This window comes from Puma concolor, chromosome E3, assembly GCF_028749965.1.
Source record: "Puma concolor isolate L17-30 chromosome E3, mPumCon1.1.hap2, whole genome shotgun sequence".
Taxonomy (NCBI): domain Eukaryota; kingdom Metazoa; phylum Chordata; class Mammalia; order Carnivora; family Felidae; genus Puma; species Puma concolor.
The window spans coordinates 38,465,870-38,483,729 of NC_141682.1; the positions used below are offsets into that span (position 1 = coordinate 38,465,870).

The 17,860-nt window shown below is 50.1% G+C and overlaps 1 protein-coding gene and 1 long non-coding RNA gene across 3 annotated transcripts; both read left to right on the plus strand.

Moving 5' to 3' along the window:
* The first annotated feature begins 736 nt into the window (after positions 1–736).
* Positions 737–6,176, plus strand: LOC147573157 (uncharacterized). The gene is made up of 2 exons (XR_015245282.1): positions 737–991; positions 4,570–6,176. It is a non-coding gene; the product is annotated as an uncharacterized LOC147573157 (long non-coding RNA).
* A 2,255-nt stretch (positions 6,177–8,431) lies between these two features.
* Positions 8,432–16,686, plus strand: NAGPA (N-acetylglucosamine-1-phosphodiester alpha-N-acetylglucosaminidase). Of its 2 annotated transcripts, none has more exons than XM_086691406.1 (11): positions 8,432–8,583; positions 8,670–9,125; positions 9,552–9,691; positions 10,625–10,733; positions 11,811–11,939; positions 12,438–12,643; positions 12,748–12,795; positions 13,810–13,938; positions 14,111–14,242; positions 14,329–14,392; positions 15,895–16,686. In XM_086691406.1, the coding sequence occupies exons 1-11, from the start codon at positions 8,498–8,500 to the stop codon at positions 16,103–16,105; spliced, it is 1,710 nt and encodes a 569-aa protein (XP_086547532.1). In that variant the 5' UTR covers positions 8,432–8,497; the 3' UTR covers positions 16,106–16,686. The 2 variants fall into 2 exon arrangements, with proteins under 2 accessions (XP_086547532.1, XP_086547533.1); XM_086691407.1 differs by having other exon boundaries at positions 14,329–14,404; positions 15,895–16,026.
* Positions 16,687–17,860: the final 1,174 nt, after the last annotated feature.

The window sequence follows — 17,860 nt, forward strand, 5'->3', positions numbered from 1 at the left end:
ATCTAGTATTCAAGGAAAGGCCTTTGGAACATTACCACGGGTCCAGGTGGTGCTGTCTATGCTGCAGATTTCAGGCTACGTGCAGACGCATGTCAAAATGAGACTCTGGGGTAGAAAAATCAGCTAAAAACCCTGTCCTTGGGCTGGAAGTGTCTTTAAGTCCATCATCTTGTTTTGCCTCAAAGTGAAAAGTAGCTACTGATGGTCCTGATGTGATTATTTAGTTGTATTTGAGAACCTGAATTAAAACACCCAGGCTCCTTCTGTGCTCAGCTGAATAACCTGGTGGGGGCAGTGGTTCTTCTAAATCTTTTTCTTGGGAGTTAGTCTCCTCTGTCTAATCCTCTTTGCTTGTGCCCCTGGATGCTTTCCTGAAAGTGCTCTTAAATTGTCAGGCATGCCGAAACGGTCCTGGATTTCACTGACAAGTTTGACTTGCTTTCGAGTTGCTAGCTTTCTTGGGGAGCCAAGGGGCAGAATTTAATACCCACCTGGCACTCCATATGCTTCAAGGATTTCTCCCACACTATCCCACAAACCAAAGTTTACCAAGACAGGCACACAGCCTAGAGAGAGGTGGGGGGCACACAACAGGATTAGGAGGGGATTATGCCCCACCCCCATCCTTCCTGAATTGGGGGTGGATTAGTCACTGGGGCCTGACGCTGATACACGTTTAGAAGGTTTAAATTACCAAACTAGGGCAGGGGGGCCGGGGGCGGGGAGGGGGGGGAAAGGAGGAGGACTCTAGCAGACATCTGGGTCTGTAAGTCACTTTCAGGAAAAGAGAATCCTAATGCAGAATGGGGACATAGGAAGAAAAATTTGCAAGATGAACCCCTCTGAATTGTGACTTCCTTGCATCACGGTTGCTGCAGGGCACCAAGAAGAGGTAAAAACACCAAAGGATGGATCTCTTTATCACTCCCGCACCCCAGACCTCAGCTTCTTATTGAAGATAAATTACATGAGCACGTAACATGATGTGGAGGTGGGCCTTCATTTCCCATTCTTTGTTTTTTTCATGTTTATTTATTTTGAGAGAGAGCACACAAGAAGGGAAGGGGCAGAGGTGGGGGGAGAGGGAGAATCCCAAGCAGGCTCCGCGCTGCCAGCTCAGAGCCCAACGCAGGGCTTGAACCCACAAATCGTGAGATTATGACATGAGCCGAAACCGAGAGTCGGACAGTCAAGCGACTGAGTCACCCAGGTGCCCCTCCCATATTCTGAACACTGTCGTTCTATCCAGTACCAGGACACTGCCTTCCCAGAGGAGTTTCTCAATGTGTGGCCTGTGCAGCTGGCATCAGAACCCGCTGGGGAGCCTTGTTAAACATGCAGATTCCCCACCCTGCCTCTAGAGATTCTCATTCAGCCACCGGGAGGGGGCCTGGGAACGTGCCTCTCTGACAAGCTCCTAAGGGACACTGATGCTCACCAAGGCTGAGAACAGTGGGGTCTCCAAGGCCTGGACCTGTATGATATCAAGGGATATCTACAGTTAGATAAGGGGCACATCTAGGGTGGTGGCCTTGACCGTGTACATCCAGAGGCATAAGTAATGTCTCTTCCATCACATGCTCCTCTACCCTGCAAGATTCTTTCGGCTGGTCTAGAAATTAAGTTGACATTAATAGAAGAAAAAAAAAGTTCAATAACATGCATACTGCCTGTATACGTGAGAGAGACCCACTCCCCACAATGATCTAAGGTATCACTTTAAATACCATCTCCAGCTAAAGACAAAAGAAGATGTTGGGGATGAGCCTCTCATTTATGAGAGGCTCCCGGGGAAAGCACAGGAAACAAGAGTAGATTTAAGCCCATGCTGTCTCTATTGATAACAGTTTCTGGAGATTTATTTATCCATCCCCCTCTTTCTGCTTGTGACAGAGAGAGACATCCCTACAAAAGGGTGTTTCCCTTATATGTATGAATATCTCTTACAAAAGGGTAAATTCTCAGTTTTCAGAGCATCTCTCATGTCTGAAGGTTCTTTTTTTTTTAATTTTTTTTTTAACGTTTATTTATTTTTGGGACAGAGAGAGACAGAGCACGAACGGGGGAGGGTCAGAGAGAGAGGGAGACACAGAATCGGAAGCAGGCTCCAGGCTCTGAGCCATCAGCCCAGAGCCTGACGCGGGGCTCGAACTCACGGACCGCGAGATCGTGACCTGGCTGAAGTCGGACGCTTAACCGACTGCGCCCCTCATGTCTGCAGTTTCTTAAAAATAACCAGCTGAAAATAATCAGTGCGCCAAAGAGGCATATCTTGGGGTGGCAAGATTTGCTCCCCTATACCTTCCTCAGTGCTCACACTCATCCACTGTGACTTTAGGTGCTCCAGCAATATTCCTGTCAAAAGTGTGTTCCATATAGGCCCCCTGTTCAAGATAAACAATTTCACTATAAAAGACTAATTCTGGTTAATAAATCATTGTGTTTTTTAAGCTTTTCCCTTTAATATGTAAATACGTACAGGAAAAGTTGTGAGCTCAAGCTTCAGAACCATCTGCCCCCTCTGCTTACAGCTGTGTGACCGTGGGTCAATAGCTTGCCCTCTCCGTGCCTCCATTTCCTTTTCCGTAAAATGGGCATCATAATAACACCCACCTTTAGGACTCAGGAGGAGATCTGATAAAATGGTGCAGGTTGGCCCCTCACACGCTGCCTGAGACTTAAATGAGCTCAGTGACTATTAGCAGTGAGTGAGTTTTCTCAGAAAACCCAGGATCCACACCACCTCCACCTCTGGGGTTTACTGGCAAATGATGTCATTCCCAGTGAAATACCACATCCATTCATTCAATAAATAGTAGCTGAGAACCTACTGTGTGCTAAGCTGTCCTCTGGACAAGGGAGATGCAGCTGAGAACAAACAAGGACCCTGTTCCCATCATTTATTTAAGAAATATCCATGAAATTCCTACTTTGCTCCAAGGACTGTGCCAAGTGCCAGGGGAAAGCAGTGAAAAGCAGACATAGTCTCTGTCCTGAGAGATGAAAGTCAAGGTGGGAGAGACATTAAGAAATCGGGGGCGCCTGTTTGGCTCAGTAGGAACATGCAACTCTTTTTTTTTTTTTTTAATTTACATCCAAATTAGTTTGCATATAGTGCAGCAACGATTTCAGGAGTAGATTCCTTAATGCCCCTTACCCATTTAGCCCAACCCCCCTCCCACAGCCCCTCCAGTAACCCTCTGTTTGTTCTCTATATTTATGAGTCTCTGGTGTATTGTCCCCATCCCTGTTTTGATATTATTTTTGTTTCCCTTTCCTTATGTTCATTTGTTTTGACTTTTAAAGTCCTCATATGAGTGAAGTCATATATTTGTCTTTCTCTGACTAATTTCACTTAGCATAATAGCCTCCAGTTCCACCCACATGGTTGCAAATGGCAAGATTTCATTCTTTTTGATTGCTGATTAATACTCCATTGTATATATATACCACATCTTCTTTATCCATTTATCCATCAGTGGGCATTTGGGCTCTTTCCATACTTTGGCTATTGTTGATAGTGCTGCTGTAAACATTGGGGTGCATGTGTCCCTTCGATACAGCACACCTGTATTCCTTGGATAACTACCTAATAGTGCAATTGCTGAGTCGTAGGGTAGTTCTATTTTTAGTTTTTTGAGGAATCTCCACACTGTTTTCCAGAGTGGCTGCACCAGCAGTGCAAAAGAGATCCTCTTTCTCCGCATCCTCGCCAACATCTGTTGTTGCCTGAGTTGTTAATGTTAGCCATTCTGACAGGTGTGAGGTGGTATCTCATTGTGGTTTTGATTTGTATTTCCCTGATGATGAGTGATGTGGAGCATTTTTTCATGTGTCGGTTGGCCATCTGGATGTCTTTGGAGAAGTGTCTATTCATGTCTTATGCACATTTCTTCACTGGATTATTTGTTTTTTGGGTGTTGCTTTTGATAAGTTCTTTATAGATTTTGGATACTAACCCTTTATGTGATATGTCATTTGCAAATATCTTCTCCCATTCTGTCGGTTGCCTTTTAGTTTTGCTGATTGTTTCCTTTGCGGAGCATGCAACTCTTGATCTCGGGGTTTTGAGTTTGAGCTCCATGTTAGTTGCAGAGAGTACTTAAAAATAAAACTTGGGAAAAAAAAAGAAAAGAAACAGTTATAATCAATCAGATTGCACTTGTGGTGGGAAAGACGGGGTGCACTGCTTAGACATGGTATTCTTTCCTTCAGTCGATAAGCTGACAGTAATGCATAAGCATTGCTCATGCTCTGGATGAAAGAAACACAAGATACTTGCTATATTCCATGTCCTGCCAGAGCTTAGAGCTCTCAGTCAGAGACTGCTGAATGCATGAAAAAAATAAGCAGCAACAGAAGAGGCATCTTCGGGAAATGTGTGCTCAAAAGCTGAAAAAAGTGGATAAACTCACGGGCAGCATGTGGACGGAGGACAGAGGAAGAGGTCCAATCCCCAACCCCCATTCATTCAGCGTCTAGCTTCAAACCCTCTCATGCTATTTGCAGTCACTCCCTGCTCCCAGCCACAACTACAGGCAACCACTAATCTGCTTTCTGTCCTTCCAGATTCGCCTTTTCCAGACACTGAAAACAAGTGGAACCACACAACAGAACTTTTGGGGGTGATGAAAACGTCCTAAAATTGGACTAAGATATGCTATCTCTGCAACATCTACTGAAAATCATTGACACGTACACTTTAAAACAGTTAAATTTTATGGTATGTAAATTATACCTCAATAAAACCATTATATAAAAAAAAACAAAAACAAAAACACACAAAAAAACCCCAAGATCTTCCAGTAGCTTCCTGTTTCCACTTAGGCTGAAATCCAAATGAATTTCCCTGGAGCCGTGCAGGATCTGGCGTTGGCCTGACCCTTCCTCCTCTACCCTCCCCGACCAAGCTCCAGCCCATCTCCCGGCTCTATAGTGCCCTCTGCTTGTGAGGCTCTGGCCCTGCATCTCCCACAGCTGTCCCTTTTTTCTGGTCCCTTATTACTCAGTCTACAATGTGCTTCGAGAGGCCTTCCCTGCCACCTCCCCCTAAGACATGGTTCTTTCTCCATCCTGCTTCTTCCCACCACACTTGGGTTGTTTAGTGTGTGTCTCCACGAGGGCAGGGCCAAGCTGTCTGTTTCATCAGCCTCTAGCACAGAGGAGGCACTCAATCTGTTGAATACCCAAGTGACTATACAGCCAGATGAGGATGTTGAGAAGAGACAAAGGTACTCCTAAGGAAGGATAAATGTGAGCAGAGGAGACAGCCCTGAGTTAGTTAGCTGGAATGGACTGAACTGTGGGTTCGGGCTTGTTGAAAGATAAACTGAGGCATATTAAAAATGTTAAGGGTTTATTTGAGCAAAAATCAATTCAAATACAGCAGTACCAAATTGAAGTGGAGAGGAGCCAGGGGAAAGACCTCAACAAAGAAAGCGAGAAAATAAAGACAGGAAATTGGTTGCCTATAGTTTAATGCCTAGTTGGCTGTTAGTTAAAGCTGTTTGTAAATGGCCATTCTTAGCATTTTGGTTTCATAACCTTGAAGCATTTACAGTCTTGGGTTCTCGTTTGCTTCTGTAAGCAGTGTTAAAGAAAAAGAGGTGCACCTGGCTGGCTCAGTTGTGTAGCGTGCAACTCTTGATCTCAGGATCCTCAGTTCGAGGGTCACGTTGTATGAAGAGAGGAAAAAAAGAACGAGAGAAAGAGAGAGAAACAAAGAGAGAAACAGAGAGAGAGAGGGAGAGAAAGGAAGGAAGGAAGGAAGGAAGGAAGGAAGGAAGGAAGGAAGGAAGGAAGGGAGGAAGGGAGGGAGGAAGGAAGAAGAGAGACAACGGGCCCCAAATAGAGTCACATATGCCAAGCCCCACGTCAGCAAACCAAGACTTAATACCTAACTTAACTGCAGTTTCAGCCTCTTCCAGGAATGAAAGTTGTAACTCCAGTCTGGAGTAACCTGGTCAGCACTAGTGAAGTCATCTACAAGATAGGCCCCTGCCCTTCCCCCAACGGAAGGTGAAGTTGCCAGAAACAAACTTTCTTTGTCTCACTCCCTGTCTGCCTATAAACGCCTTTCATTTTATACGACTCTTTGGAGCTCCTTTCTATTTGCTAGATGGAATGCTGCTTAGTTCATGAGTCGTTGAATAAAGTCAATTTGATCTTTAAATTTACTCAGTTGAATTTTGTTTTTTAACAGCAGCCTTGGCATAAAGCCACATCAATCCGATGGCCTCCTTGTTTAATTAATGTCATAGGCTTCTCAGCAAATGGAGAATTTCAATAGCACATATGTGCTTAGATATTATGTGCATATTATGTGTTTGTTAAAGGAGTGACAAAGCTGGGAGGAGACCAAAGGTCAGAACTCACTAGAGACTGCCTGCACCCACATCGCCCAGTTGACCTAGAGAAAAGAAGACTTCCTGGGGCAAGGAAGCTGGTGGCAGGTCTGGGTTTGTTTGCTAATGATTTTTGACTCCTGGATGTAAAGATAAGAAAGACATAATCCCTTCCCATCAATATATTTGCATCAAGCTGGATCATTTAACCCCAGAAAGGAAGTCATTTTGAATGTGGTTAACTGACTTGAACTAACTTGTTCCCCCACAAGCCTCAGAGCCACTGTTGGGGGTTCATGTGAGGGCTTTGACTGTATCAGTTCCAAAATTAAAGTGTCAGCAGGGCTATTCTCCCTCTGAATTCTTGACGGAAGAATATGTTTCTCTCTCCTAGCTTCTGGTAGTTACCAGAAATCTTTGGTGCTCTTTGACTTGTAGTTGTATTGGCAGTCTCTGCCTCTTTCTTCACATGGCTTTCTTTCCTCTGTGCATGCCTCTCTCTGTGTGTCTTCTCACAAGGACACCAGTCAGGCTGGATCTAGGGCCCACCCAATTCCACTATGACTTCATCTTCATGAATTACATCTGCAAAGATCCTATTTCCAAAGGTCACATTCTGAAGTTCTGGGAAAGATGTGAATTTGGGGGAACACTATCGAATCCAGTACACTGACCCTAACTGGCTTTAGGGGGCAGTGGTTCAAAGAGGGGTCTGAGGTCAGGCACTAACCACGCTGACTGTGAACCAAAACAGGCTGGTGGCTGGTGGCTGGTATGGCCCTGAATACCTGTGCACGAAAGGCTAACTCAACTCGTACTGTCTCCAAGGTGGCCTATACGTTGCACTGGCACCAAAAGGCAACCTAACTCTGGCCACTGCCCTGGACCAGAAGCCCAAAGAGAAGTATTCCCTCAAAGGAAGTTTGAAGTAAAGTAACTGGCCAGCTTCGTGGACTTCTGACCTGTGCAGGTACAGAGGGCCTGCACAAGGATGGGTCCCGTGCTTGCGTTCACACTCTGCTGTCTCCATCTTAAAATTCTTAATTTTTAGGGGCACCTGGATGGCTCAGTTGGTTGAATGTCTGCCTCTTGGTTTCGGTTCAGGTCATGATCTCACAGTCGTGAGACTGAACCCCTCATCAGGCTCAGCTCAGAGCCTGCTTGGGATTCTCTCTCTCTCTCCCTCTCTGCCCTTCCCCTGCTTGTGCTCTCTCTCTCTCTCTCTGTCTCTCTCTCAAAGTAAACAAATTTAAAAAAAGAAATTCCTTAAAAAATTTTTTTAAATGTTTGTTTATTCTTGAGAGGGGGGAGGGACAGAGAGAGGGACACAGAATCTGAAGCACACTCCAGGCTCTGAGCTGTCAGCACAGAGCTCTAAGCTGGCAGAACTCACCAGCTGAGCTCTGAGATCATCACCTGAAGTCGGAGGCTTAACCGACTGAGTCACTCAGGCGCCCCCGAAAAAAAAATTTCTTAATTTTTAAATAAAGATCCCTGCTGATTATGTTCTCAATGCAACTTGTCTGTCCTCTTCCAAAATGTGAAGGTCATAGAACACCGAGGCTGAGAAACTGTTCCAGAATCAGGGAGACTAAACAGACATGACAACTAAATGCAACTCCTGTATTAGACCCTGGACGTGGGGGAAATAAGGACATCATACAGAAAATTGGAAAAACTTGAATGTGAACTGTGGATTGGTTCACAAACTATCAGTATGTAATGTCTTAATTTTACTCGGCCTGTGATTATGTAAGAAGATGTCCTTGTTAGTAAAAGATGTCTGCAACTTGGTTGCAAATGTTCGGGGGCGGGGGCGGTAAGTATACGAATAAAGTTGAAATGATAAACCAAATGAGACGAAAGTTAACAATTGGTAAAGATAAGCAGAAGGCATATGGGAGTTCTTTACATTACTCTTACAACCTCCGGTATCTTTGAAATTACGTAAACACGAATTTTCCCACCACCATGAGTGCCACGCCTCTTCTGAAAAAAACCAAACCAAAACAAAAAAAAAACACAGTAAGTGATAGGACCGGATCTCGCGATATCCAAAGGACCCTAAATTATTCTGTCCCGCCTGAAAGCGGCCACCAAAAGCCTTGAGTCACGTGGGGTGGTCCCACGTGATTGGAGGTCCCGGGTCCAACATGGCGGCCTCCATGGGTCGCTGGCTTGTCTTCCTCTTTGCGCTGCTCGGCTTCCTCCGGGAGGCGACCAGCAGCCTCGGCTCGGGGTGAGTACAGCTCCCGAGGGTTGAGCCTGGTTCGGGAGTACTCCGCCCCTGAGCCCTCCGAGCTCACGGCCGCCGTGTCCCCACAGGGCCTCCCGCGACGATGACTTGCTGCTGCCCTACTCCCACGCGCGCGCGCGCTTCGCCCGGGACTGCACGAGGGTGCGCGCCGGCAGCCGCGAGCACGAGAGCTGGCCACCTACCCCGGCGACCCCCAGCCCCCGCGGTCTGGCGGTCCGCACCTTCGTTTCACACTTCTCGGACCGCGCGGTGGCTGGCCATCTGACGCGGGCAGCGGAGCCCCTGCGTACCTTCTCGGTGCTGGAGCCCGGTGGGTCCGGCGGCTGCGCTTCGAGGCGCCGCGCCACCGTGGAGGAGACGGCGAGGGCGGCTGGCTGCAGCGTCGCCCAGAACGGCGGCTTCTTCCGCATGGACACGGGCGAGTGCCTGGGGAACGTGGTGAGCGACGGGCGCCGGGTGAGCAGCGCCGGGGGGCTGCAGAACGCGCAGTTCGGGATCCGCCGCGACGGGACCCTGGTCACCGGGTGAGAAAGCAGGGAGCCTCGTTACTGTCGAAGGCAGAGGACCTGAGATTTGGGTTGTGGCCATGGTGGTGTGTTCAGGTCATTTACCAAAGCTGAGCCTCGGCGTCCATTCTGCAGAATGGGAATAGGCACTTTAATTGCAGGGTTCGTCAGTAGGCATCGGGTGGTATTTTGGCCAGAGTGATGGCCTAGGAAATTAAAGGCTATAGGATGAACTTGAGATCTGCTGAGAATGGTTGTTTATATTAGATGAAGTGTTAACTGGGATGGGTAGACTATTTACAAGGGCTGCACTAAGGGCCAGGATGGTTCCTGGGAAACCAGGAAGAATCAACCAGCCCAGCTGAGGAGGGAAGGGTAGTGGGACCCCTACTAAACGCAGCTGTCCCTGCTGCTGAGTGAATCTCTGGCCTTTTATGTGTCCAGGTACCTGTCTGAAGAGGAGGTGCTGGACACTAAGAACCCATTTGTGCAACTGCTGAGTGGGGTCGTGTGGCTGATCCGCAATGGAAGTGTCTACATCAACGAGAGCCAGGCGGCCGAGTGTGATGAGACACAGGAGACAGGTTTGGGGTTAGACAGGTTGTGGCACAGCCCTGTTGAGAACAGGACCACTGAGCTGGAGCAGGAGTCTGTTCTTAAGTCTTTGAGCAAGTACTATTCTAGGTACAGAGGATCCGTGGTGATTATGACAAAATAAGGTCTCTGCTCTTGGGGCATACTTAAGAAAGGAAATAGATACTTTTCTATTGAAAGGAAGTGGTAAGTGCTTCTTTTTTACAGAAATTAAGATAAAAGGAAGTGGTAAGTGCTTTCTTTCTATTGAAAGGAAGTGGTAAGTGCTGAGGAAGAAAAGTAAAGTTGGGGGAAAGGGGACAGGTAGAGGAAAGGAGGTCTGAATCAGAATCCTGATTTCCTGCGCATGAGGCCCAAATGTGTGTTTTAACAAGCCCCCTGGGTAATTCTGATGGGCTCTCCAATTTGAGAAGCGCCAAGGTGTGGAATAATGGGGTGTGAAAGGATGCTATGGCCCTGATGTGGAGATGAGCTGTTTTAGACTGAGCAGTCAGGGCAGGCTTCACTGAGGAGATGCCCTAGATTGGAAATAGCAAACCATGGGAAGAGCTGAGGGGAAGCACAGTCCAGCCAGAGGGAACAGAAGGTGCAGAAGCCCTAAAGTAGAAAGTGGCTGCAGGGTGGTGAGAAGGGAGCCCCCAGAGATGAGGTGGAACAAGCAGGCCAGGGCCTTGGATTTTTGTGCTGGGGACAGTGGAAGCTATTAGAGGGTTTTCCCCTGGAAGCTGATGTCACTTAATTTTCACCTGAGAAGAGCCCTCTGGCTACTATGTGGAGACTGAGTGGGATGGGGCAGATGGGAGGCAGGAAGCTGCGATCTAAGTGAACTGTTGGAGAGTGGCATTAGACTGGCAGAAACTACAGGCAGAATCCAGGAGGCTTCCCACAGGGTGAGGTCATCAGCCAGACTTCTTCTCTTGTAGGTTCTTTTAGCAAATTTGTGAATGTGATGTCAGCCAGGACGGCAGTGGGACATGACCGGAAGGGACAGCTGGTGTTCTTCCACGCAGATGGGCAGACGGAGCAGCGGGGGTGAGTGCCGGAAACTGGGAATGCCAGGCCTGGGCTGAGTCCGGCTTTGAGGGACTTCAGCCCACCGACAACTGCCCTTCTGACTCCCAGCTGTTCCCTGGGGATGTTCACATCCCTCTGTCCCCTGCCTTCCCACACGAAAAGAGTCCCTACGTCTGCCCCAGTTCTGAGAACTCCTCATCCTCCACACTCTTCCTCTCCATCCCCCCAACTTAGGCCTCCTCTCTCCTGCGCTCCAGATGGGGTAATAGGAAGTAATTACAAAGTTGGCAGGGAGAAGACCTCTGTTCCAGTCTCAGCTCTGCTGTCCACTAGCTCTGTGGCCACAGACAAGTCGTTCAGCCTCTCTGAGGCCCAGTTTCTTTCTCTGTGAAGAGACTGTATTAGTTTGTTATTTGCTGAGTAACACACAAGCACAAACAGCCCCCATTTGTTAGATCACAGTTCTGTAGGTCAGAAGTCTGGAGGGCTCAACTGGGTTCTGTGTTTGAGGTATCTCCTGGACAAAATCAAGCTGTTTTCCAGACAGGGCTCTCATCTGGAGCTTCAGGGAAAGAATCCTCTTCCCAGCTCATTTGGGGGGTTGGAAGAATGCACTTCCTTGGGGTTGTAGGACAGAAGTCTGTATTTCTTCACTGGTTGTTGGCCAGGGGACCTTCAGCTCCTTCAGGCTGCCCACATTCCTTCCCATGCATGTACCCTCCCTGTCTTCACGCCAGCAAAGATGTGTCCCGTCCCTTTGCTCCCTTTGTATTTCCAAAACCTCTCACTTCACCTTCTGCCACCAGCCAGGGAAAGGTGTGCTTTTAAGACTCTTGTGATCCCATCGGGCCCACCCATAATCCAGGGCAGTGTCCCTACTTGCAGACAGCTGAGCCGTACAAGATAACACAGTCATGGGAGTGATTTCCCATTATATTCACAGCTCCCGGGGATTAAGACAGGCCATTATTGGGGGGAGCCCACTTAGAAATTTGTCTGCCATAGCAAGTGTGATACTGTTCACCATGGAAAGTAAGACCAGTTAAACTGGAAACGCTGGTGGACATGGTCAGCATTAATGCTCTTATGCTGCAGCATTAACCTGTGGGAGATGGCAGAGTTTTTGCTGAAACAGGATGTGGTCAACGCCATCAACCTCGATGGAGGGGGCTCCGCTACCTTCGTGCTCAATGGGACCTTGGCCAGTTACCCATCAGATCACTGGTAAGCATGCCACAGCCCCCTTCTTGAGGTCTTCTGTCCAGGCCTGTCCCCAGCTGTCTCGTTCAGCAAATATTGAGTACCTACTATGTGCCACGCCCTGAGAATTCAGCAGTGAGCAGGAAGAGCCAAGATCCCTGCTTCTCACTGCTTACAAGAAGAGTGTTGAATCATACATAGTGTATGAGTACCATCCACACCAGTGAAAGGGGGTTGATAGGTCAGGAAAGACCTCTCTGAGCGTAATGGAACTTGACTTGAGATCTAAAGGTTGGGGAGGTGGCAAGGCTGGTCTGGGAGATCCTTCTGGGCAGAGAGAACAGCGTGTGTAAAGGCCCTGGGGTTGGAAGAGATTGTCAGGGTGGGATGAACCTATAAGCGGCTGGAGAAGGGGCAGTGGAGAGAGAGAGGCATCCCCCAGGGGCTACAGTAGGGGGTAGAAGGTTTAGCTGGGGCTCACCAGCACCATGGCCTCTCTTCACACACGATGTCCCCCTGCAGCCAGGACAACATGTGGCGCTGTCCGCGCCGCGTGTCTACTGTGGTGTGTTTGCACGAGCCCCGCTGCCAGCCGCCTGACTGCAGCGGCCATGGGACCTGTGTGGAGGGGCGCTGCCAGTGCACGGGGCACTTCTGGCAGGGCGCTGCCTGCAACAAGCTGGACTGTGGCCCCTCCAACTGCAGCCAGCGCGGGCTTTGCACAGAGAGTGAGTGGGGTCTCTGGGGAGGCAGCTGTGACCGGGGCTCCCAGCTCTCACTGCCTTGGCCCTGCCTGATCCCTGACCTGGCCTTCTTGGTCTTGTCTTGGCAGCTGGCTGCCGCTGTGAAGCTGGATGGACGGGGTCCAACTGCAGTGAAGGTAAAAGCCAGCAGGCCAGCTGCCTCCCCGGCCCTGGACACATGGGGAGAGGGCAAGCGTGGCAGCTGCTTTTATCCCGCTCCCTATGTCTTCCTCTCACCTGGCTAAATCATTGCATTGATGTCCTGCAGCAGCCACAACAAATTCCACAAACTGCATGGCTGAGAACAACAGAAATTCATTCTCTCACAGTTCAGGAGGCCACAGCTGCAAAACTCATGGTGTCTGCAGGGCCGGCACTCCCTCCAAAAGGTCTAGGGGAGGCTCCTTCCTGCCCCTTCCAGCTCCTGGTGGCTCCAGGCATTCTTTGGCTTGCGGCCACGTTACTCCAGTCTCTGCCTCTTCACACGGCCTTCTCCCTGTGTCTGTCCATTTCCTTACGTGGATCCCAGGTCATTGGATTTAGGGCCTACCCTAAATCCAGGATGCTGTCATCTCTTAAAGATTATAACTTAATTACATCTGCAAACACTCCGTTTCCAAATAAGGTCATGTTCACAGGTTCTGAGGATTAGGACATATCTTTTGGGGGGCACAGTTCAACCCACTGCAACTATCCACAGTTTGAAATCTTTCAGGGCTTCCTTTTGAGTAAGTGGAAGAAATGAGCTCCTCAGCCTGAACTGCCAGGGTGCTCCAGAGCCTCCTCTACTCACTGACCCAGCTCTGCTCTGCGAACCCCCAGCTTAAGTGCCCTGCCCTCGGGGGCTTGCCCATCCCACCCCCTCCCGGGGTCTGCTGCTGCGCTTGGTCCCATCCCTCCTGCACTTGTCCTCACCTGTACTTCCATATCTGCTTTGCGGCTCACTGGCCACCTGCCCATCTAGACGAGAGTCTCCATGAGTGCATAGCCTCAGGGCCTGCCTGGAAGTAGAACTGTCCGTAACTTTCTGTTGGAAGAATACGTGAGCCTACAGGGTCCTGGGTGTGACCGAGATCTGTCTACGGTCTTGGCCCCCAGCCTAGCAAAGGCAAGGCTGGACTTTGAAAAGACTCCCCCCTTCCCCCCTCCAGCCTGCAGCAATGGCTCCTTCGGGGAGGACTGCGCCATGAGGTGCCAGTGTCAGAATGGAGCTGCCTGTGACCCAGTTGGGGGGACATGCACCTGCCCTCCTGGCTTCACTGGACATACCTGTGAGCAGGGTAAGCTACATGGGCCCCATGCCACCCAGGGGTACCTCCAGGGCCTAGCCTGGGGGGGCCTGGGGGGCATTTGTGCTTCAGCCCAGTTCTGCGCACACCTGGGGTCCATCCTGTCAGTGCAGAGAGAGGCCTTGCCACCGAGGCGTCCTCCACTTGTACCTCCTCTCCGCAGAGTGTCCCCTCGGCTGGCACGGGCCAGGCTGCCAGAGGCATTGCGAATGTGAGCACCAGTGTCCGTGTGACCCCCAGACCGGCAGCTGTAGCCTGGCCCAGGCGCCAGCCCTTAACAGCATCCTCTCCCAAGGTGCGGCTCCTCCCAGATCCCCGGGGGGCAGGAGGGGGCATACCCCTCCCCTCCCAGCCTCTCAGCCTCTCCCTGATGTCTTACAGTGAAGCAGTGTTTCCGGCCATCCGAGGCCACCCTGAGGACAGGAGAACTCTCCCTTCTCACCGGGTAGGAGATTAGGTGGGACTTGGGGCGGGGATGGAAGAAATCCCCCCTCCCTCCACCTGTGAGGTATGGCCTTTGCTCAGGGACGAGGCAGGGCTAGGAAGTAGCCGCTGGGCACCCAGATGACATTTCTCCACTGTGAACACAGAGGGCGTCACAGCTGATGCTCACAGCCACTGAAGTGGTCCTCAGAAATGGTGAGAAGGACCCCAGTCATCATCCCAGTTGGAGTTGAGTGGGGCAGGGCACGGGGTTCCTTTCCCTGGCGGTGAGACTCATGACCTATTTTCTCAGCTCCTGGTACACAAGTGCCAAGCCTGAGGAATTCACATACTTCCTCAGCCACTTCCGGGTGCTCCTTGTGGTGGGCTTTATGTCTGTTTTCTAGTGAGGTGGATCTCAAACTTGACCTCTGGGAGGGTGCATTAAAAGAGATTGCTGGATTCTATCTCTGGAGTTTCTGCTTCAGTAAGCCGGGGGAGCCTGAGAATCTGCATTCCCGGTGCTATCCCAGGTGATGCTATGCTGCTGGTATGGGGACCCTGCTTTGAGAACTTCCCAAAGGTAGTTCTCACCTCATGGTCCAACTCTGGGTGCCAGCCCAGCCCCACCCGCGTTGGAGGTGGGAATCAAGTGTGGGTATGAATGAAAATCTCCTGGCATTGTCCTTTGGGTCAGTCTCCTCAATAATGCAGGTCCCAGGTCCCTCCTGGAGGTCCTGACCTGGTGAGTCTGGGGTGAGGCTCTGAAAGGCCAGAGCCACACCTGAAAAAAAAAAACAAAAAAACATAGAAATGTGCTTTGAAAATGCACCCAGAGCAGGGACAGGGGCCCCGGGAGCACCCTGGCCTCAGTCTTAAGTTCGGGCTCCTCAGTTGTGAGACTGAGCTCTTCCTCCCCAGTGCAGACATAGAACCCATTGGCAGCTGTCGGGGAAGGAAGGGGAGCCATGGAGGGCTAACGACCATGCCCCCCAGCAATCTGCGTGTGTCTCTTTTTGTGTTGAGGGCTTTGGCCACAGATTCACGTGAAGGAATGCAAGGATCATTGGAAGCCCTCGCCAGCTCCACAGGAGGGAGGCAGGGGTGCTGTTCTCCACACTCTGTCTGCTTTGAGGTGTCTGGAACAGAGACCAGCCTTTGTGGTCCACATCATCATTAGATCCCCAACTGTATTTTATTTGGCCTGCATAATTTTAAAAAATTTAAGATTTATTACAATATCTGAAAATCAGTAACATTGATATTAAAAAATTGTTTTCTTGGTTTCTTTTGAAATATCAGGGGATGTGGCAGTGCTGGCCTGCATCCCACACGGTGACTGTCACTGCTGCTCCTGGAGCATGGGTTTGGAATGTGCCCCTGGCCCTACCAGGCCCATTTTGCTCCTGGACAGTCCCCTGGAGGTCCCTGACTTTGTGCCTCCCTTCTGGTGGAGGAGAGGGAGGGAAACCCCTGCAGCACTCCTCAACAACCGCCTGTTCTGGCTTTCTCTTCTGCACCCAGGACCACCTGGCTGGCCCTCACCTTGGCCCTAGTTTTCCTTCTGCTGATCAGCACGGTGGTGAACGTGTCCTTGCTCCTTGGTTCAAGAGCAGAGCGGAGCCGGCATCTGGATGGGGCCTATGTTTACCACCCCCTGCAGGAGATGAATGGGGAGCTCCTGGCCGGGGAGAAGGAACAGCAGGGTGATGCCCACAACCCCTTCAAGGACTGAAACCTCCAGCTTCCCGTCAAAGCCTGCTCTGAAGGCTCATTTTGTTACGGTCTGACTTCCACAAGGGACGTTTCAGGACCGCTGACCATCTGGGTGATCTCAGCCCTGGTGCCAAGCCAAGCTTCTGATAGCACCTGTGCCTCAGCCCCTCATCTGGCCCTGGGCTCTCACCTGCTGTGACCCATGCAACCCTAGCAATACAGTGCTCCCTGGAGAGAGACTGCTCCTTCCCTGCCTGCCTGTGTCTGCTGCCTGTGAGGGCTGCTCTGCTGCCCAAGAGCCTCCGGCCTCCTGAAGCAGGCGCTGTTAGCGATGGAACTCGCCGTGACCGCACCATGTCTGAGTGGCAGGGTCCAGCCAGCCCCCCTGGGCAGGGGTGGATTAAAGAGACGATGGCTACGTCACGGGATCCTTTTCCACAGACCTCATCATGGAATTTGCCGATTAGAATTCTGTTTCCTATCATAGGAAGCTCCTTGGAGGGGACAGGGGATGAAATCATGTTTACAAGCTTTCTATTTTGGCATCCAGCCGCCAAGACAGTTTTTCTACCACTTGAATAAATTGATGTAATTAAAGGATCCCCGGGGTGGCATCTGAATCCTGAATTGTAGACTTCTGGTTGTTCCTAGGTCTTAACATGTAGGGTTACTTCACTTGATTCATGGGTCATAAAAAGGCAGCCCAAAGTACTTAGAGCTCCCTGATCTATTTGTTTAATTCAGGGCTTCTCACTTTATGGGGCACACAAGTCACCTGGAGATACTGTTCAAGTGCCAATTCTGGCCCAGGGTGGGATACGGGAGTCTGAATCTCTGACGAGCGCCCAGGTGAAGACGAGGTCTTGGGTGTCTGGACCACACTTTGAAAGGAAAAGGTTTAGTCCACTGTGATTTAATAGTTACCAGCATTTAAAAATCAAGAGATTAACAACTTAAGATTTCTGATTTCTTTTTATTTTTAATATGTTTATTTAGTTTTGAGAGAGAGAGCATGCAAGCAAGTGAGGGGCAGACAGAGGGAGACACAGAATCCAAAACAGCCTCCAGGCTGTCAGCACATAGCCCAACACAGGGCTGGAACCCACGAACCTCAAGCTCATGACCTGAGTCGAAGTTGGATGCTTAACCAACTGACCCACCCAGGTGTTCCTGGATTCTTTTTAAAAGAGGGCAAGGCAGCAGCCCCTGCTGAAGCCTTTCCAGGGCAACATCTTGCCAGAGCTGAGAATCCACAGTCCCCATCTGGGCCTGCCTTCTCCAGCTCACCACCACCTTAGCGACCTGTGACCTGCCACCCCTGTGAGTATCTGAGTTTGTAACCTGTGGCCCCAGAGGGTTTCCAGGAAGTGCCTGGCAGCCCCCCCCCCGACCCCCTTCCCCCGGATATACATTACACTGTGTTTAGCAGATATTTTGGGGGTGGGGGATGTGCTCTCAGCAGATCCTCAAGTAGACTCATGCACATTAGAAACTGGATATGTCTCCCCAAGAATCCTGTATTGAAGCCCTAACATCTCCCCGCCCCCACCACCCATGTGATGGTATTAGGAAGTGGCCTTTGGTTTAATTAGGTTTTGATGAGGTCGTGCGCATGGTCCCCTCGTGACGGGATTAGCGCCCTTACAAGGGAAAGAGAAGAGCACCCTCTCCACACACGCACACGAAGAGGAGGTTGTGTAAACACACAGAAAGCTGGCAGCTGTCTACAAGCCAAGAAGTGGGACCTCACCAAGAATTGAATTTGCCGGCACCC

Coding starts and splice junctions, on each gene's coding strand:
- NAGPA (XM_086691406.1), top strand. CDS start 8,498: ATGGCGGCCTCCATGGGTCGCTGGCTTGTCTTCCTCTTTGCGCTGCTC. Junction 8,584..8,669: donor ACCAGCAGCCTCGGCTCGGG/GTGAGTACAGCT, acceptor GTGTCCCCACAG/GGCCTCCCGCGACGATGACT. Junction 11,940..12,437: donor AGTTACCCATCAGATCACTG/GTAAGCATGCCA, acceptor GTCCCCCTGCAG/CCAGGACAACATGTGGCGCT.